General features: G+C 33.3%; 1 protein-coding gene across 1 annotated transcript in view; it reads right to left on the bottom strand.

Annotated features, from left to right (window-relative positions):
- Window positions 1–3,235: 3,235 nt before the first annotated feature.
- Window positions 3,236–22,732, bottom strand: part of LOC106871725 (trafficking protein particle complex subunit 10) — a 33,642-nt gene continuing 14,145 nt past the window's right edge. The window contains exons 11-22 of the mRNA XM_014918336.3: window positions 22,050–22,141; window positions 20,112–20,252; window positions 18,630–18,733; window positions 16,955–17,448; window positions 16,085–16,232; window positions 14,529–14,758; window positions 13,304–13,404; window positions 10,845–10,971; window positions 9,752–9,919; window positions 8,704–8,890; window positions 6,246–6,368; window positions 3,236–5,099 (exon numbers count right to left, since the gene is read on the bottom strand). Of these exons, the coding sequence (XP_014773822.1) occupies window positions 4,957–5,099; window positions 6,246–6,368; window positions 8,704–8,890; window positions 9,752–9,919; window positions 10,845–10,971; window positions 13,304–13,404; window positions 14,529–14,758; window positions 16,085–16,232; window positions 16,955–17,448; window positions 18,630–18,733; window positions 20,112–20,252; window positions 22,050–22,141 (2,058 nt within the window). The 3' untranslated portion in view covers window positions 3,236–4,956. The remainder of the gene's footprint in view (window positions 5,100–6,245; window positions 6,369–8,703; window positions 8,891–9,751; window positions 9,920–10,844; window positions 10,972–13,303; window positions 13,405–14,528; window positions 14,759–16,084; window positions 16,233–16,954; window positions 17,449–18,629; window positions 18,734–20,111; window positions 20,253–22,049; window positions 22,142–22,732) is intronic.

The raw sequence follows: 22,732 nt of genomic DNA, 5'->3' as shown, positions 1-22,732 counted from the left end.
AAATCTATATGTGCATGATTGTTTATTTTGCTCTTTGCAGAGACACTGTGTTTGGGTGACTGATGTTATCTGTTTCCTGTAAACAATATGTTCTGTAGAATGGTGGTTGTGACATGAAATGAAAATGCCTTACTTAAAAACAGGTGAGAGTTGACATCAGGAAGGGCATATATACTACCTCAATAAATCTTATCCAACTCATGCTAGCATGAAAAAAGCAAATACAATAATGATGCTTTATAGTATTTGCATCGTTTATGTTGGAAATCATCACTATCTTAATGTTCCTTAAAATGTAGCTGCTTAGAAAGGCATGACTGTCACAATAGCATTTACACTTCCCTCTAAAATGTCTTCCTGGTTACACTATGACACATTTGTAACATGCAAACATTTTCAGAAAGAGAAAAAAAAATCGATGTTAGAATGTCAGTATAATTTTTGTCTTTGAAAACATACAAAATTTAAGGCAAAAAGGCTATTATAAATTATTCTAAGTGATTTATAAAATTTTGGGATTGTCTCCCTTGCTTTTTATTTTTTTCCTTTCTAGAATTAGTCATTTTACATGATTATCCTCAGAACTATTTTGATTTGCTGTATTATATAAGCTAAAGCCCACTTTTCCATTAAGTTTTCTGGTTGGAGGCAACCCTGGTTATTTTCCCTCTCTGTCATTCTTACAGTATGATATTCCCTAACTTACTAACAACCCTGCATGTGAATTCACATTTTGAATGCCATGCCTGTTCAGAAGTTCAGCCATTGCACAATAAATGACATTAGCGACTCATTTTCATTCTGTAAAGACAATTATTGTCACCCTGTGACATTACAATGTCAGTTGGAAGTTTTATCCAATCACTCCAACACATAACAGGCAATAACGGCGGAGCCAGTGGTGTGAGAACAAGAAGTATGACATTATTGAACTGGAAATCAAGAGGCACGTTGTAAATCAAAGTAACAGAGGTGGAAAAATTATAAAAGTGGTGAAACATTTTTTAAGTATACAGTCGTACTTCCACCTCCATTCAAATACTCATTGTAATTTTTTTACTTCAAAGCTTAACCTCTGCCAAATCCTGACTGACTACACCCATCAAGTCATTTGATCACTGCTTCCTTGTAAATGTCCAACATGCAATCATATACTACAAAGTACCTCTTCACCTACTCCAAACACTCTGGCACTTCAAGTCAGTCAAGGAGTTAGAGCTTTTCCAGTTATTCCTGACCCACAGAAAACAGCTGAGTTACTGAAGCCATTCTTTTAAACATGTTTCTCCATATGCCATACACAACAAAAACTCAAAACCCTAAGTCCTCCAAGTGGTTTATTCATAGTTACACTGCAGCTGATCAAGTGAAAAAGCAAGGCCTACAATGTGAATCTCACCCAGTCATGGTTGCTCCAAATGCAGGACCTCATTATCAATGAGGATCTCTCTTGACGAAAGCACATTCTAAACGCTGATAAAACATCTCAAAGACTGATTTTCCTGTTCAGTGCCAGAAAATATTTCCACCCCCAATACTGGCTGATACTATGAGACCCACAAGAGCACAGCTTCCACATATGTGACAATGCTGTGGCTGTGCACAAAGCCATCCTGGTCCATATACAAAACCAAGGCATTGAACTGATATAGTTTGTTTACTTTGAATAACTGAGATGATGTCTGCTGAAATTACAGGCTGTCATTCTGGAAAGGAAGGAAGAATGGACTAAAAGAGTGATGGTGGCAGTGAGATACAGTAGAAGTTACAACAGAAGAAAGAATAAAGGCAGAGTAAGGAGACTGCATGTTTGTCGGCTAGAGGTTGCACTATGCTAGTGAGTCTTTGCCATTCATTCAGTTACGACTGAATCAAATACCGGTATATCAAATACTATTTCACTGAGACCAGTATCGTTCACTTTTTTTTTTTTTTAACCCTATTCTTTCTTCCCAGAATAGCAACCTTCTGGTGTTTCTGCAGACATCATCAAGGTAAATAAACCATATTAGTCTGACCAACAACAGAGGAAAGACAATCATGAGAACTTCCTCATAATGATTAAATCTTAAAAATATATATTAATAAAACTTACCCGCCTTTATTAGCTGGGTGTATAGTCAACAACAGACATTTACTAGAGATTCAGAATTGACTTTTTGGTAATAAAATATATATAAGGCATTACTAAATAAGTACTGTTACTGTAGCCAGATTTCGGTTCGTAAAGTAAGCATTCAAATTCTACAGCAAGCATGATGTTATACATATGAATCTGGATAAATTTATTTGAGTAGTAACATTACTTTGATTGGCAGGAGGGGGGATGCTATCAGCAAAACATCTATAGTAATAACATGGATGTATATTGTCTGATGAAATTATGAAACAAAAACAAAAAAGGAAACAATATAAATGAATATTTGATACATTCTTATAAATTAAAATTCAACATTTTTTAAACAAACAAAAATCTTTAACATAATACATCTTTCTTTATAAATTATTTTCCCTTTTGAGTCAATTCATAACCAACTCCATAATTCTAAAAAATAAAATTTTCTTTGATTTTTTTCACTTGATTGTGAATCGTTAATTCATACAGTCAAAGTAGAACCTTTTTCTTTTCTTCTGAGTGTGTATGTGTGTATATATATATATATATATATATATATATATATATATATATACACACACACATGTAGTCGTGTGTATGTATGTACATATGTATACATAGCTACATATATATATATATATATATATCCATACACATACATGTATGTATATATATCTATATATATCCATACACATACATGTATGTATATATGTATATATATATATATATATATATATACACATGTATATACAAAAATATATTTATGTTAAGTATACACACATGGTGCACTTTTTTTTCAAAAAAAAAATAATCACCCAGGGCCATATATGCAAAGTTGGGCCTCCCATAAGCTTTAATACCCTAAAAATATTTTTTTCTGGATTTGCACTTCTGAAATTGAAGTGCATCTAATATGCCTCTGCATCATTTATACCATCAAATACAGTGTGTGTGTGTGTATATGTATATATATATATATATATATATATATATATATGTGTGTGTGTATGCACAGATATGTGTATGTATACATGTGTGTGTATATATATATATATATATGTGTGTACACATATATACATACATACATACACACATACATGTATGTATGATTGATTTTCATTTGAGTAGAATTTCTTTAGTGGCTTTATATTTCATTTGCTTTCTTCCAGTTATCAGTTACAAAGCTTATTTAAGAAACAATTGTATGTTGACCAACTCCTGAGCTGCAGGTTATGGTGACTAATTTTATTAATAGCAACTCAGCATGGAAGTTAAATCTACTATACTGAAGTATAGTTATGTTTTAGACTACATATTGTTAATTTGTAAACACACACACATATATATATATATGACTCTACACATTTCTAACAATGATGTACTGAGCATTTTTGTATGTTTCAGTAACACAACCAAAACCTATAGATGTGTTTGTTGCTATGGAATGAAACTCAGGGAATATACTGCAACTTCTTGGCAGTATGACACGAATATCAAACTCTTTGCACACTTCTTCAAAACCTCATCACAGCTTGTGTAATTCTGATGCTGAAAGTAAATAGACAATAGCTACATAGAATAAATAGATTTGGCCACATAATGCTGTGCTAATTTGCATATTGTTTTTTGTTTGAAATGACTAAAACATCTACATGAACACTGAAAACAATCTACATTTTTCAAGTAAAAATCAAAATACCTCAAAGCATAAAAATGAACTCAATGCAAATTGAAATAATATCAAAGCAAATTAAATCTCTTTTTCTAATTAAGTAATCAAACTATATATAGTTTTATACATTTATCTAATGAGTAATAAATTACTGTTTAATTTTAACTGGCAACACTTCTTGAACAATTATCAAAATTTCTTTTGTATGCTTATGAATAAAGACATTCTTCAATGAAATCTTCCATCAAGATGTCTTGCTATAGTTTATTGTGACACAGTTTATTCAAACATTGAAAGTAAATATTTGCAAAGATTTTTCAATGTGAATTGTGGGCATTCATTTAACCAATCAACAAGTGACTTAAAATGTTCATGCTTTATTTTCTTGACTTTGTCATGGATATCTGCACAATATTTATATACTCTATTGTCTTCTTAATACTATGTGTGGCAACAAAGGATTCCCAATCTTTTCATTCAGTGGGAAACAGTACACAGATGAGTTTTAAGTGTAGTCTTTTTGTGTGATCTCCATTTGCTTCTCTGCTTCAAACTATTGGTACTTGTACTGGAATTTCACTAAGAGTGAAACCTAAAACATGTAATTTGAAACAAGCTATCATTGCTTTGAGGCTGACTTTTGTCACTATAAGTAAAGACAGCACTATAGGCCTAAGTAAACAGTGAAATGAATCCAGGTTTGAAATGAATCAGTCAAATGCTTCAAAACAGACATTTATTATATTTTATCTAAATATCTATTTTATCTGTAGTGAAATTATTTTAAGTTGTTTTCAGAACATTTTAAATTGCTTTGAGATTATCTAATTTACCTTGAGTCTATTTTAATTTTTTTTTTGAGAGTGTTTAAATTTGTACTTAAAAAATGTAGTATTATGACATATATTGTGCTTTTGAGTAAGACCACTCAGTGAATTTAGTAACCACTGGCCAGCGGACAAGATATAAGGAAGGAAATTCAATTGTCACTGTGAAGATTTCTGCATATGCTTGTTGTAGATCCAGCCAGTCTGTGTTAGCAAGGAAGGCAGTGGAGAAAACATATGTAACAACATTAGCAATCCATGTTAGGAAAGGAGTGGGAGGATATCGAACAAAATAGTTTTAATTGGTTAGAACTTCTCTCTTTGCTTGTGAACCAATGTTTTCAGTAAACCATCATTGTTTCTAAGTTACCACTGCTTTGCTCAGAATATATGTGTATTTGTTTGCCTAGGCTGCTGTTGTGCACCTGCTCACTTTTAAAATGTTCTTTGTAAAAGTCGCAAGATGGATCATTTTCACTGTCTTCTGTATGTAAAAATAAAGACAAATGTATGGAAATCATATATCAGATGACATTTACAGATGAGAAATAAAATTTAACAAGTAAAAGTAATATAAATGACTGAAATATTTGAACAAAACTGTAATTCAAACAGATGTTACAAAGATATTTTGGAACAATATTGTGTTCTGTCAGTGGACCTGTTTATCTAAGTTGTCTCAGACCATTGCTCATTATCTTCTAATATCACAAATGTTTTATGTAATTTTTATAAAATCTTATAAATTGTATTCATCTGGAGCATTACATAAATAATTTTTGCTTCCGTATTTGCAAGCTAAGTATCATCTACATTGACCATTTAACAATCTAGAAGGGTCTACAAAAACCATGGTCACATTCCCACCTCCCTTCTAACTAAAGAGATGTAGTACATACTTAATTTCAGTAATTGTTATAAGTTATGGTTGACTGAGCTGATAATCTACAATATTCTGTTTGCCACAGTGGTATTCATGTGTCCAAATGTTACACTTTAACCCTTTATATATCAACCTTCCTGAGATTGCCTAAGTGATCTAAATTAAAATCATTCATCAAAATTTCAAGTTAATTTATGTCCAGTTTAATAATAACAGTTATTTCACTCATAACTTATCTTTGATTGTTTTCAAAATTAATTGAAACAAAAGAAATGTATTTTAACAGAAAAATGGTTAAACAATCTGAACTATGGAATGAAACTGAAGGTATAATCAAAAACTTTAACATAATGAAACAATGTTATGAAGAGCTAAAATATACATGCATTAAAATAGAAATAAGAACATTTCTATAAAACCTCAAATTTCCACAGGTTTTGCTAGCAAACTATTATACTGCTTGGCTGAAAGATCAATAGTTTATATCACAACAGCAGTAACTGCCATCTCTCTAAACACCCAATTATTTAGTCTCATACCACAAAAAGTTCTGAGATCCCACTTCAGAACATTTTTGAAGCATAATTGTGAAACAATCTGTTATCATACAGTGAACTACTATATATGACAGTACCATTATATACAACATGAAGCACTGTAACACAAGAAAGCAAAACATTCTACAAGGAGGCATAGAATATGAAGTATTTGATTAGTAAAATGAATAAATAAACAAAAATCAGTTACCTGAAGAATCTGTTTTGGGTTTGTATTTAGCCAGAGTAATGAGAGGGAAAGGGAGAAATCCTGCCATTAGTGGGATAATTTGTAGTTGTGTATCAAATTTTGAATTAGTTAAGGTCACAATCCCTGGAAATAAATACAATTTTTATCACCTGGTAGTCATAAAAAGTTAATACATTCAGTTAAAAAAGAGAGCCCCAAAGGTGGTCTTTTGACCAGCTAAATCTCCCTCAAATCATACTATCATCTCAAAATGAGAAGGAAATACTGGACAATGTAGACAGCAGCAGCATTTAGCATCTTATATTCCATGCTTGCATATGTCAGATGGAATTCATTGAGGCAGATTTTCTACAGCCAGTTACCCTTTCTGTTGACAACCCTTACTTTTTACCAAGCAAGGTAATATTTTCCCCATCTACACGTTTCTTCACCGAGGTTAGTTTACAACATTTATAGTCTAATTTGAAAAGAGACAGACAAACATTTGGTTGTATAATTGGTAACATGGTAATTCAGAATGCTGGGGATACAAGACTTAATCATATATATATTTCACCATTATCATTATCCGCATGGCGATGCTATATATATATATATATATATATATATATATATATATATGGCAATAAGCTGTGCTGAGAAGACCTGTCAAGCCAAATGAAATCGTACTAATAGCCAATGCCACTGGCATTCAGCCATAGAAACCTTGCCAAATCAGATTGGAACCTGGTGCAGCTCCCTGGTCTACCAGTTCAGTCAAGCCATCCAACCCATGCCAGCATGGAAAGTGGATTCTAAACGATGATGATGATGATGATATATATATATATATATATATATATATATATATATATATATATATATAGTAAATGAAAAACGGAAGATGGAATACACGAGAATTTATTATTAATCATGACAATTGTTTCAACACATCTAGCATTGATCCTTAACAGGTGAGAAACTCAACAACTGGTTCAGGAGCATCTGGCAGTGCAGATGTGTCTCATTGGGTGATAAATAGACACAACTCATTAAAATAACAGTTCTGCAATGTATCTTCTCATTTCATAGAAAGAAAATCAGCAAAATGCAGGAAATATCTTCATTTACATAGAAGATCCAAAATAAAATCACAGATGCAAAAAAGAAATGAACATGCAATACAGTGAGAAAAGTATTGAAAATAACTGTTAACAAATATGGATGTATAAATGCCCTCTCGTAAGCTGCATGGCGCATGTACACTCGCTCACACAAGCATCCATGAAAATGTAAGCATACACACGTGTGGTTTGGTGCATTCATGATCACAAAGTGAGTTAAATATCTATTTGGTGTTTATAAGAGTGAGGAGGTTAAAACTAAACCTAATTCATCCATACCTTAAAGTAAATTATGTTAACAGTTACTCAAATTCATTACCACTGCATTGTGTGAAAGTACATTTATACGTGTGTAGGCATCTCGAGAGTCTTTCACAAATTCTATTAATGATCTTCTCATTTGTCCACAGTATAGACAGGGATTCCTCGGAGCAGAGACAGCATCTCCTGGAAATTATATTGTATGGTTTCACATGCCTTACTATGGACCAGGTTATGCTGTACTTAATTTTATCCTCCTTCAGTCACCATACTTTACTCTGAGTAACAGTTTCTGTGATATTTCTGCTGCTTTTAAATAAAGCATATTACTCTACCTCTAGTATTTGAGTACTCTTTTTTTCCACCTTGTTTCACATTTATGTGCTCACTCCAGTATATATATATATATATATAGTTTTAGGGAAAAGAACCAAGGTTCATGAACTCATCGATGAAAATCCACTGTCACATATAGAAAAATTTGAGTTTTTACCTGTAAATTTGGATTTTTATCCCTTATAATATATATATATATATATATATATATATATATATATATACAGGGTGCCCCAGAATGAACTATCTATTTCAGTGAAATTGGACAGTTTTTTTTAAAAACTCACTTTTATTTATGTTTACCATGTTTAATATGTATTAAAAGTGTATAAATTTTTATAGTTTTTTTAATAATTTTATTTTCATTCCTGTTGGATCCTGCTTACAGCACCTTTTTTTCAATTTGGTTGCAATCATTTTCTCAACCTCGATCCCCATGATGGAGCAATATTTAAGCTGAACTTAATGAATGCTTTCAGTTAGTAGTGCAGGAGGTAACTACTGAAATGCTTCAAAATATGTTTTGCAATGCTGTGGATCATCATCATCATTTAACATCTATTTTCCATGCTGGCATGGGTTGGATGTTTTGACTGAAAATTGGTAAGCTAGGAAGCTGCACCAGGTTCCAATCTGATCTGGTGTGGTTTCTACGGCTGGATGCCCTTAATGCTAAGATTTGAAATAAAATGTTGTGATAGGAAGTTTGATTTGAAGCGAAACAGCAAGTTGACAAAGCAAAGAAATGAAATGTTTACCTGTAACTCTTCCACACACTGCCCACATCAAGTGGTCAACAACAACTTCATAGAGTAATTGACTTTCTGATGACGTATTACTTGTGTCAATGTTGATCACACTAAAGTCTAAATGACACACATTTCCAACTTTACAAGTTTTATTATCGTTCCCAGGGATTATATTAGATGTTATCATATACAGTGTCTGAAAGTAAAAAGAAAAGTAGATGCGATTACTTAAATGATTCTTTAGACAAAAGTTTATTTCTCATTGGATTGCAGAAAATTAATATATCTCAGAATTTCATTTCTTTAATTTGAGGTCACACATGTAAATGTTAAATCTCACATGAGATGAGAAATGGTCAAGAGGTGTGAGATTAAGCCTCACAAATGGGATGATACAGGATCAAAAGTATTGGTGATATAATAATGCTGAGTCCCATAGATGTGATGACACAAGAACAAGTGATATATTATAGACCTATTTAATCTATGCCAATTTAGAAAATAGATGTTATGACAATAATGATAACAGATTCTTTTATAACATAAAATGATCCAGATTTGAATGCTACTCATGTATGTAGTCTGGTGTTGCTACTACACCTGCTAAAGTATCTTAGACCACAACCTTTTGAAGACCATCTGACTGAGTTGTAATGATACAATCCTCACCATACAACAACTTCTGCCCCATAGTATGTTCCCCCCATCATTTGCCCCTCTCTTCTACCACTATTAAAACAGATTCTAATCCTCTGAACTAGCTAGCTGTCTATCACCACCACCATCATTACCCAAACCTACCAGATGCACCAGCCTCACTACCCATCTTCATCCCTCGTCCACCAAATTTTCCACTAAAGATTTTTCACAATCCTTCCAACTCAGATTGGAAATCCCCTGGAGCATTCTCCAAGCCAACATTTCCCCCTAAAACATCAGATTACATAAAAATCAAGTTAAACAGCAACTACACTAACTTTGCTAGTGAGAATGGCCTGAAAATACAGAGGAAACTATCCTAACTTTAACAACAATAAAAAATGCTTGTAGAACTTACCTGTATATTTTCTAAATGGATGTTGTATACAGATAATCTACATAAGCTGTCTTCATCCATAGATGATCGGTAGGTGACAGAAAAAATAAGGTCAAGAGAGGATGGTCCTGGGACAGCATTACTTCGAAGTTGCCACATATAACATATAGACTGGTCATTATGAACTTCCTAGATTTCAAGTAGAAAGGTTCATATTTTGTTAGTGCCATATAGAATTTATGATGGATTTTATTAGAGACAATTTAATTTTGATTAGAAAATATATACTCAGCTTTCTCTAATCCTATTATTCCTTCTTTATCTTAACAAAAGGTTTTTTACTCAAGGCATTCATTCCTCACAATTTTCTCAGCAATATAATGCATTAACTTCCTTTACTTTTCTTTTATCACAATTTTGCTTATTTATTTACTGAACATCATAATACCATCATCAATGTTGTACATGGTATACTACATATATTTTAAGCACTTACAATATTACATTTCATTTTTCATTTTCATTTTATCTAGTTTCAGCTCATGAGCTGTGGCCATGCTGGGGCACCACCATTTATATTTTATTTAGCTAGTATACATCAGATATGGTTAATTAGTATATATTTTCAACTATCACTGTATCATAATGTATGCAATCAACATAGATTAAATATCTGAAGATTAAAACACTTTATTGATATTTGAAACAATCAGAAAATATTAAACAAAATAACAGTAAAAGTGGATACAATGTCTTTAAGGTTAACATACTAGACTACTACAGACCACATGATCGTTAGTTTAAATATGATTTCAAAATCTGTTCTTGTTAAAACATTGGATAAGGCACATAAACATTGTACGCTGAAAGGTAGACATATAAGTATGGTACAAGGTAGACATATAACTATGGTGTAATGTAGGTACATAAATGTGAGTTAGGCACATAATAATGATGTAAGGAATATATAAGACAAGGATGTACAGTAATAAGTGTACCTTACCAGAATGAAAGACACATTAATTTCAAATTATGATGTAAAGTAGACACAAGACAACTACAATATAAAGTAAGCATATTACTAGCTATGATGTATGGAAGGAACAAGACTAACCTGCCATTTATCAAAATGTCCAAGATATGTAAAATCCACATCATTGTTATCAACAGTCTTCAAATGAGGTTTGGTTAAAGAAAACGGAGTTTGGTGGTTACCTTTTACTTCAACCTGTATATATTTCCTGCAAAAACAGATGTATATTTATTAATATATATGTAACCATAAGTCAACATGTACATATGTAAATGTTTCCATGCATATATGTGATTGTTTATTCCCAGGTTATCCCTCACTGGACAGACCTATGATCAAAAGCATTCCAAAAACTAGTTAAAATATAGCATATCCACGACTACACTATCCAATGTACATTTTCTTTTTTCTAAATTGGTAAGATGTGATTTGAGATTTGGCTGCTATTTTCAGCAGGTTGACAAATCATGTGCTTTCTTAATGGCTCATGTGTGTTCAAGTGTGCATTTGTTTAAGTGAATATGTGTATGCATCGTCATCATCATCCTTTAACATCTGTTTTCCTGGCATGGGTTGGACAGTTTGACTGGAGCTGGCAAGCTAGAGAGCTGCACTAGGTTCCAGTCTGGTTTGGTTTGGTTTTTATGCCAACCACTTTACAGTGTGTGCTGGGTGCTTTCAATGAGGCACCACACAAGCTCTTTCTCTCTCTCTCTCTCTCTCTCTCTCTCTCTCTCTCTCTCTCTCTCTCTCTCTCTCTCTCTCTCTCTCTCTCTCTATATATATATATATATATATATATATATATATATATATATAGATATATGCAAGTATAGCTTGTGTGTATATGTCTATATTCAAGTGTGTGTGTGTGTGTGTATCCATCCCTATTAAATTAATGTTACAAAATGCTATCATTTTAACATATTTCATTTTAAAGAATGCCCAAATACTATGACTTTATGTCACAGCATTTGGATGTGTGGTACTACATAGCACATAGAACATGTTCAAATCTTACTGATATACTGTGCTACACTTATGAGCAAGGCATATAATTCTTCTGTTTTGTTTGGTTATTATTTTCCTATGGTTTGATCAGAACAGAGTGGTCTCTGCTAAAGTCAAACAAGGGCTAGGTAGTTATGTTAAAATGGGCAATACATAAAGTCTATCACTTAAAAACAGAATCTGTCGCATCAACAGTCTCTACAATATTCATGTAACAAATATTCAAGGTGCTACACAGTGAGATTGAACCTCAAACCACATAGTTGTGAAGCAAACTTCTTAAACACACAGCTACACTTGAAATCATAAGCCTTACCTACTTGTCCAAAATTGCCTCACTGACACCAGCTTCTACTTGTAGCGAAGAGCTGCATAGGAAGGTCAGCCTTCTAACTCCTCCAACCAGTCTATATGAGAGTGTATATATTTCAGATACATTGTACCATAATTGTTGTTGTGGCTGTTTAGCTCTTAGTCAGCTTTGATCAAGCAATGATTAAAAGTGTTATTATCATCACATCATTTTGTATATCAGAGACTACATTTTCCCATGAAGCTTTTTTTATTTCAGATGGGAAGTTACACTTTAAAGATCTGGGTACAATTTCTAGTAGGCCAAGTGATCACAAAGGAGCTATTTTGCTTTATTGTTGCACTTTTCAATGTGCTGTGAAGAAGATATTGGTATACATTCTTACTGATAACTCCATATAGGCAAGAAAGCTAGGGCTTTTGGGGAATATGGCAAGACATGGTGGTGGTTTATACCACTCCAAGTTAATGGCAATGTAAGTCGTGTGAATGTGAAATAAATTGAGTTTCAGATCAAAAGATCTATGAACTAAATTCATTGGAAGTGTAGATATATAGGGCAGGTAATTGCCAACTAATTAATAAAATTAATAATTAACAATTTTGCCAAGTAGTTCAGTATGGAAAAAAACCTTTATCAGTAAACCATTTATAATTATAAACATATAGGGATCTAAATTTTCAGTATGTTGGTGAAGCAACTCCTGCTGATCCCTATATGTTTATATTCATTGGAAGTGTATATAGTTCTTATGGACACAGATACTACAACTCCACCTCATTATTACCATCAACATCCTCCCTCTTATCATAATCATCATCATCATTACCATAAGCATCACCATTCTCACTCTCATCAAAATAAATTATTGGCTGGTCACATGACCAATTTATAAGGTGGTAGTCATGTTGCTGTAATGGTGATGAAGGAGTTTGGGCATTTCATAAAGGGAATAAACTCCAGTACCTTTCAGGTACTTATTTTACTGACCCTGAAAGCCAGAAAGACAAAAGAAAACATGGGAAAATTTGAGGCACTGAAAATTGTGCCCCATCTAGCTGCCACTCCCACCACCATAAATGCCATCATTATCATCATCATCAGTACTGTCAACTGTATCACAAAGGTCTATGTCATCCATAATCACACTCCACAAAGAAAGCAATAACAGTTCTATCAGTTACTCTGGGTTCGTCAGAAATCAAAGCTTGCTTACCTCTCTTGACAGGAGAAGACTTTATGAGAAAACTGCAAAGGTGGATAGAATGTCACATGGCAGCTAATGGGGTAGTGCAAGAATGAACTTTCAAATGTTAACTGGAAATTAAGATAGAGACATATCAAAATGTGAAATGAGTATATGATAATATACTAGTTACTACCTTTGTATTATGATAAAATTTGTCACTTGCTTTGAATTTTTGACTAATGAGTTATTATTTAGACAAAAGAGCTTTTGACCAATGGACTGGCTGTAATTAGACAACTCTAAAAACAACGAAGACTTTCTGCCAAAATGTTAGAATGACCTTCCTGGTGATCTGTTTATCTCATGTCAATTCTAATATTGGTCAGTATGTGGATGAGTAGACAAGTTTATAATAAACTGAGTAGATGAACAGTTAGCTAGGTAAACAGGAGAGTAGGAATGTAACCAATGAATAGACTGTAATCTACATGTAAAAACATTTTAAAGTATGATGTAAGAGTTGAATCACTTCAGTTCACTAGGTGGACAGTGATATTGTACTCAAGATTTAACAACAGTACACTGTATCCTTGGTTGTTCAGAGTTTAACAATAGTATATCATATCACTAGTTATTCAGTGTTTAACAGCAATACCCTATACTACTGTTTAGTCAGGATTTAATAACAGTACCCTATGTATCACATTAAAAAACATTATTTTGTACTGCTGTTATTCAAGATTCAATAACAGTGCCTTGTAACCACTAGTTAACCCATGTCATCAACAGTAAATTATACCATTGATTATTCACAGTTTAACAACAGTACTTTGCACTACAAGTTATTCATGGTTAAGCTACAGTATCTTGCACTGCTGGTTATCTGGAGTTTCACACCTGTTCCCTGACCAAGTAGTCATTTAATAACACTACTCTTCCAGTAAAATTAGTTATTCGATGTTTAACAACTGTATCATCTGTTAGTCAATGTTTAACAACAGTAAGCATCTAAACAACTTGATGACACTGAATCAAAAAGGAGTTAAATCATCTTCCAATAGCAACATACAGTCTTGAAGAAGGAGAAACACAGTAGACAAAAAGCCTGGTATGATCATGTTGGGTCATAGATATATCTGATTAATGCTAACAAGGGACAAAACAACAACTTGATAACAGCTCAAAACAAATATGACTGATTTATTAATGTGGTAACCAAACTGAAAGAAGCTTTGTATAAATCAGAACTTACAGTTGCTTCAGCAGGGTCCTTGGTAAGAATATGCTGGAGTTGTAAGTTCATTGTGACACTACTATTTACTGAGACAGCTTCTAGGGGAATTTTCACATCACTCTCATCGTTGTAAAATGCTGATAGACCTGAGGATGTATTCACACTCAAAATACTACCTTCAGTTACAGGAATACTACAGGTATTTAAAGTTAATTCCACATCTTGCTTTATACCAGATATCAGCTCACCTGAAAATAGAACATAACATTAGCATTTGTAATTAATAAAATTCTAGGTATCTGAGATAAGAGTAGCTGGAGATTTATCCCATTTTATACTGGGACTATTTATATATAATATCAGTGTTGTTAGACAGATAGACAGACAGACAGACAGACAGACAGGCAGGCAGGCAGACAGGCAGGCATACAGACAGACAGACAGACAGACAGACTATTGCTTCATGACATCAGGTATTTCACAACTCCAATCCCTATAACAACATTAGCTACACAAGACACACAAAAATATAATAAATGAAGAAATATAATAAATGAAGATGAATGGATTATGATAGTTCACTACATGCTATAAACGTTTCAATAACATGCAATTTATTCACAACCAATGTATTACATATGCTAAGATCATCGACCATTTACAGATCATCAATGATTCGGAAATACTTGAGAAATGACTGGTAATTGGAGCATATGTAATACACTGATTTTAGTATATGTAGTATACATATTGTGAATAAATTGCTAAGATTATTGAAACATTTGTAGCATTCAGTGAACTGTCATTAACCATTCATCTTAGTTATTTTATATATATATATATATATATATATATATCATCATCATCTTCGTTTAACGTCCGCTTTCCATGCTAGCATGGGTTGGACGATTTGACTGAGTACTGGTGAAACCAGATGGCTACACCAGGCTCCAATCTGATATATATATATATATATATATATATATATATATATATATATATATATATATATATATATATATATATATCTTTTATCTTTTACTTGTTTCAGTCATTAGATGACAGCTATGCTGGGGCATCGCCTTGAATTTTTAGTCAAATGAATCAACGTCACTCTCTAACCTTTCATCTGGCACAAGATCACCTCCAATGCCACATCCCCTTTCAAAGAATCTTTGTCTTGCAAGTTACTTGGTGACCCTGCCAGTACTGGTTCCAAGTAAAAAAAACATCCAGCCTACACTCTAAAGTGGTTGGTGTTTGGAAGGGCATTCCACTGTAAAAGCATGCCAAAACTGACCTCACCTGTGCTGGTGCCACATAAAAAGCATTCAGTCCACTCTGCAGAGTGATTAGTGTTAGGAAAGGCATCCAGCCGTAAAAGCCATGCCAAAACAGACAGTGAAGCATGGTGATGTCTTCTGCCTGGCCAGTTCCTGTCAACCCACCCAACCCATGCCAGCATGGAAAGTAGATGATCAATTTTATCATTTACCTTTGCTTCTGATTTCACTAAACTATAAAAAAAATAATTACATATTTTGATTTATAGATACAGGAATCTGTAAACTTACCAATCTTAGCACTTGGGTTTACTTCAAAGAAAGGCTGTTGGCAGACTATTTCTACAAAAATGTTATTAGCCATGTTGTGGCGAATGAATTCCAACTGACCCACTTCAATACATAGTTGACCAAGCTTGTATAATCCTCGTTTACAGCTCTGAAAAAATTTTTCCATTATTTGTTAATTGACAAAATTTGAAAAAATGCTTTACTTTTTGAAAAACAAGAACAAATATTAAATGCATTAACAATTAATTGAAGTTAATTGCATTAGCAGTTAATTTAAAATCTAATTCAAATACCTATTTTAAGATACTAATCAACAATTTCATGGAATATTGTAGCTATTCGTTTATTAAAAATGTAATTTTTTATAGGTCTCCAGAGTTTGAGGTTCAGAAAATTAATACGGCCAAGATCATTGACATGTGCAAATATGGACATGCATGAACTGTACTTACTCTGACATGATAGATTTAATTCATCACTCAGTTTCATACCAATGCCTGGCTTTCGTGTGCCTTTAATGAAGTGCACTACATTGCAAGCATTCAAGCGAAATTTTAGATCTTAGAAGAAATTTCAGTCTCAGAAGCCTTGAGAAATGAAATCAGGGATGCTACCCTTGTTCTTGTGATCAAATCATTAAAAAAAAATGTATACCATGGTTAGCAAAAAGTAGAAATTCTAAGATCTTAGAAAAAGAAATATGAAAGGGGTGTATTCTGTACATCTTTTGTAACCTTTGATTTAAATTAAAAACTTTCACACGTCTCAATTTAACTTAATCTAGAAGGATTTGTTTCCCTTAAGATAACTGACTACCATGGATACACAATGTGTTTAGATATATATATAAAAATTGAAAAGGAAACTCACATCAACTTGACTCTTTACTGTGACTAGATTAACACCAGGTTTTATTAATACATCTTTGGCAGTTAAACTGAGTTTGTAGTTCAGTTTATAAATTGAATCAGAAACAGGGCCTTGGATACTATCAGCTCGTTTCAAAAGTTCATTGGTATTAGTACATATAATGCTGCTTGATTGCAATTTCTCTTGTTTTACATCAGTAGCTGATACAACATTGATTTTGGAAGGCAACTGAGGTCTAATAGTTTGGAAATTCATTACAGGTTCATCTACAGTTCCATATAAGCTAGGCTGTCTGGAAAGACTACGCTTCTGACTCCCTTCACTGGCCTCATGTGAGAAACCGAGAGATATCTGGCTGATGGACACTTCTCTTGGCAAGTTACTGAAAATTTCCAGTTCTATACTCATCTCATCCTGGAATGTGGCAACTGGAGTATTAAGGACAATGTTATCGACGGAAAATGCTGGATTGGTCTGAATATAGAGTGAGTTACCTTGAAAGAAGAATAGAAGATAATATGTGAAAATGTTGGGTGACTACAGATTAGTAGACGATCTGGAATAATTTTAAGACAAGAGAATATTGTTAAACTAAGAGAGAGAGAGAGAGAGAGAGAAATAGAGAGAGAGCTTTTATAGTACACAGCTACTGCCCTGTCAATCCAGTAATGGTGTCAGAATGCTGTTTAATTACAGATAATACTAAATAGAAATTATTACAGGTTTAGAAAATAATATTCAGAGTTAATGAAGGAAAAAAAAAATGATTTCAGTTCATTTTGAAATCCTTAACTTTATAATGTCTTCTGGCTGCAGTGTATTCCATACAGTGTGACTATAATGTTCTTACCATCTTTTCTTCAATACTCTAACTTAAGTAATACTAAAAATTGAAGAAGTTTCTATTAAAAACCTTTTCAATATCATTCCAATATTCTTTTATTCTATAAGAATATTGAAAGGAGTTAACCAAATAAGAAGGAACCAACAGTATTTATAGTTTTGTAGATTAGGACCAGATTATTAATTACACACACACAATACAGATCAACCAATATGGCAGTTTTACTGCCTTTGAGAAGAGGAACATGTTTTAGAAATTTTGAAATTTCAGGTGTTTTGATATCAAACATCCAGAGACAAGTTCCACAACATAAAGCCTTCTATTTTAAATTGTTTATGTTTAAATTTAAATAACTTCCCATCATAATTTTAAGGAAGTGACTTTTACTAATCTATATTCCAAAATACTAATTTAATAATGAAAGTGCTAATTATTTTACTAAATCTCTCCACATTCATGGTTATTTTGAAAATTAATTGGAATATATTTGCAATATATATAAGAAAATTGTTCATGAGAGAGGGGATAAAAAAACACTCATTAGTTTCTCATTCCCCCATTCACCCACCACCACCACTCATAAAACTGATTGAAATCATTGTGTCTTCTAGAAGATTTTACCTCCTGTGTCATATCTTCCCCATGATATATCTATTATGTTATATATCCAGAGTTATTTGTAAGAATTTAAGTTGCAAACATGGTACTTTTTTTTAAATTTCAGTAAAATAGACACACTACAAAACACATTAAAGAAAGAAGGCAATACAACATAAACAAATTAATACTGCAGTAAATATAAGGAGATTAACAGGTATTTAACAGACTTACCGTCATCACTTCTGCTAAGTTGGATCAATTCATCCAAATAGTAACAACGTTCGGAATGTGAAAGATTTTTACTACACACAATGTAGCAGGCAGTTTTGGCATATCTAGAGATACTGATCAGGAATCAAAATAATTACAAGTTTAACAATCATTATTCAATTCTTTTGATTAAGCAAAAGCTTGATTTTTTTGTTTTCTGCCAAGCAAGACAAATTTGACCTCAGTATATTACTGATATATATATTTACCATTCCTTTGTCAAATGAAAGGTAACTTACAAACACACACACACGCACACATTTGGATCTAGAAGAAAAAAAGCTATAGTACTCAATACTTGTAGTCAAGTTTATTTACTGTATAAACAAGCAAGCTGAATATTCTTGATAATGGTGTCACAGCACCTCTGGCTCAATGTCATAAGAAACTAATGGTTCATCATATCACTACTCAAAGTTTCATGTTATATTACAATAACCTGAGTAACAACAGAGTGAGTCATAAGCTTCAAATGAAGTGTGTGAGTGTGTGCACTAAGTCTGAGTGTGTGTGTGAGCACTAGGTATTTTTGACCGCAATTTATGTGGAACACTACTGGAAGATGACTTAACATAATGTTATGGGGCATGCACCAAATTTCAACTTTCTCATTCCCTTTCAGACATATGAATAGCATTAATATATCAGATTCCAATATGATACAGAAAATGGCTCTAGCTACTAGTCACAAAAACTCAGAGATCACCAGCTTTTTTAATGTAGCTGGGTCCTTTGTGTTCAGGATCAAAAAAGAGCTTGAGGCTTCTGGAAGAGTATGTCACTTATATCCAAGAGAAAGAAACAGTTTTCAATAGTCAGACATTGTTAGGACAACCAAATTCAACCAGTAAATCCAGAGCATAATCAATAACTCTATCAAGTTGATATGGGCCATCACTGAGGAGATCATATGTTGGAATCCACCATCAGATGCATAAGATCAGATACAAGTTCTACATGATAAGGAGAGGGTAGTTCTTGTCCACCAAAACTCAGGAGAACTATATGATCTGGTCAGAGCACTTGCTGAACAAACTCAAGTACATCAAGAAACCTTGTTTTGTTCTTAGTGTATGTACATGTGTGCGTGCGAGTGTGTGTACGTGTATGTGTGCGCGCATACACACACACACGTGTTTGTATATGTATGCTGCATGCTACCTCTACCCAACTACACCCAATTCATATATCTCTCTTCTCATCAATCACTCTGTGTCTCCCCTTAAGTTGTACACTACCTACTACATACAATTCTTCCTTCTTTAAATGTCTGTGGAATTCCCATTCCCATCAATGTTTTGCCAGCAAATAATAACTTGTAGCTGTTACAGCTGAACATCCATCACATCATTCTGGCCAGTGTCAGAGAGCCTGCAAAGGTGATGGGAGCAACTTTTCCCCCCTTAACCAAAAAAAAACAAACAGATTGTGACAAAAGGATACTTAAGAGGATTACTGAGTTTCTTCTGACATTGAGCAAGAAGTACTGCAATACCGTCACTAAGAATATCCCAGCCTTCCTGTTTATACATTTTCATGGCATCCAAGAGAAATCCTTCTGCTTTCTGGGGGCTTTCTTGTTTCCTATGAAAACATGGAAAGTAAACAGCATGAAATAATGTGATATTTTTTATTATAAAACATGTGAGATAAATATATATATATACATATATGACAATTAATTCCATAAATTAAGGTAGTCATGTGATTGAGCTTCATTTTGCAACCAGGAGGTTTGGGTTCAATCCCACTGCATAGCACCTTGGCAAGTGTCTTTAGATTGACCGATACTTTAGGAGAGAATTGGTAAATGGAAACGACTATGTATATGCGTGTGTTAGTTTGTGCATACTGCGCAAATAAATGCAGAGTTATAGGCTGATTATATTGACCAGTGCTAGGGTCGATATAATAGATCAAAACCTTTCAAGGAGATACGTCTAATGGTCAGTCTAATGAATAAAACCAGTAAAAGAATAAAAGAAATAAAAAACGTGTAGTGTAGTCAGTATGTATTAAACATGTAACAAGTGTGTATGTGTGTATATATACAGAGTGCAGTGAATAAACTGTCATCTAAATTACACAAAAATGAAAATAACACTGACATCTCATTTCAACAGATGGCTGACTGGTCCCGTGCCGGTGGCATGTAAAAAGCACAATTCAAGCGTGGTCGTAGCCAGTATTTTTATTTTATTTTTGCTTTTGTTTTTGTTCTTGTTTCTATTTCACCTTTGTTTTTACCTCTTACTCTATATTTGTATGAAATTCTTTGTGAATCTCTGAAGAGGCCTAGCGAATCGTGCATGTACCCCCAATTCAACATTTCATCCAATAATCACTCCGGCAGGAACTATTCGGATAGAATGGGGCATGCCAAAGCTAGGCCGAAACAGCTGTAAGATTAAACTTTTGTTCATTCTCTAATTCCTTATGTACTTTGTACTTTTATCTGTAAACCCGGTTGTCAAAATAACATGGTTTGTCATAAACACCTGTACTTTGTGGGGTTTTTTGTCACTTTAGCTATGAATTAAATTAATGAATTCAACGGGATACAGTGTCTGCAAGTCGTTGGGTTCAGCATATTATCCTCCATTTTCTAATTGATATATCTATATACATATATATATATATATATATATCATAATCATTTTACATCTGCTTTTCATGCTAGTATAATGGAAAGGTCATCATAGTCCAAGCCAGTTCTTATTTGAGTTGAGGGAGATTTGTTTGCTATTTCTAACAAGCCAAGTTAATATGTAGAGGCTCCTTCATTAACAGACTCATTGTAAAGATTGGTGAAACTAGCCAATCTCTCTCAAATTTCATCTTACCATCTTGAAAAAAGAAAATCTCATAGGACAATGTAGTTTTAGATTTAGTAACAGCCGAATAAAAGACCAGGATGGTCATTTATAGCACTGATGTGGAGTTAAACAACAATAACAATGAGTGAAATCAAGGGAATTCGCAATTATGTAATTGTGAGTCTGACTCTGCTGTACAGCACCTTGGGCATGTATCTTCTTCCATAGCTTCAGGCCAACCAAAGACTTGTAGGTAAAATTTGGTTTGTGAAAACTGTGTGGAAGTCTTTCAGAGGGTCCATTCCTGTTCTTTGACAGAAGACTTAAATTCACCACCCAGTTTAACTCCACCCACTAAACCTTGGGTGTTTTAGTGGAGTTGACTCTGTTGTAAGCATCCAGGCTAGCTCTCAAAGCTAAAGACGACTTCCTCCCTAATTACTACCAGTCACAGAGATCCAGAAAAGAGTTGTATGTTCTGAGCAGTTTTCCTCTGGTTCAGTTATTAAAAATTAAAAAAATAAAATATTTGGTGTAAAGAAATACTTTAAGAAAACATTCTTACATGTAAAATTCGGCAACATCCTGGCCTATGATCCTGGCAGACCGCATTCTACCTATATGTTTGTAGGTTCCCATAGCCAGTTCAGAGAGATCCTAAATATGAAAATACATATATTACATATTCATATAGTTTCTGGTCAATTCTAAAAACAAAAAAACAATAGACACTACTGACAGAGAGGGTGAGAAGGAAGTATTAAATATTGCACAGAGAGAGCAAAAGAGAAACAAATAGAGGGACAGAGGACAGTACATAAGAACAGATAGAAGAGGAGTTGTAAAGGTGAAATTGATATAGTTGGACGTCTAAAGGTTAATATCTACAAATAAAATATGGATAGAGAGAGAAATACAGAGGACTACAGTCAAGAGAAATATAGATTGGGTGAAAGGTTTAGTGCAGAATCTCAGGAGGTGAGAAGAGTAAAACACAAGTGAAATAGGTGAAGCTGGGTAGAGAAGGTATGCAGATATGAGAAACATGACCACCTTCTAGAAGTGACCAATGTTTGTGTATATGTAACAGCAACACTGTCTTATACATGTGAGTAGTAGTTTAATGGAAGGTTTGCTTAAGCTTCGTAAAATGTTAGCAACTGATCAGTTCTCAAGTATTTTCTGGCTCTCAAGAGAAATCCTAGTCTTTCTGATATAGTTTTGTCAATATTATACAAGGCAGCACTG

Source organism: Octopus bimaculoides, chromosome 2 (genome assembly GCF_046866305.1).
Source record: "Octopus bimaculoides isolate indiv1 chromosome 2, ASM4686630v1, whole genome shotgun sequence".
NCBI classification, from domain to species: Eukaryota; Metazoa; Mollusca; class Cephalopoda; order Octopoda; family Octopodidae; genus Octopus; species Octopus bimaculoides.
Note: the sequence above shows the minus strand (reverse complement) of the source record. Positions and strands in the feature narration are given on the sequence as shown.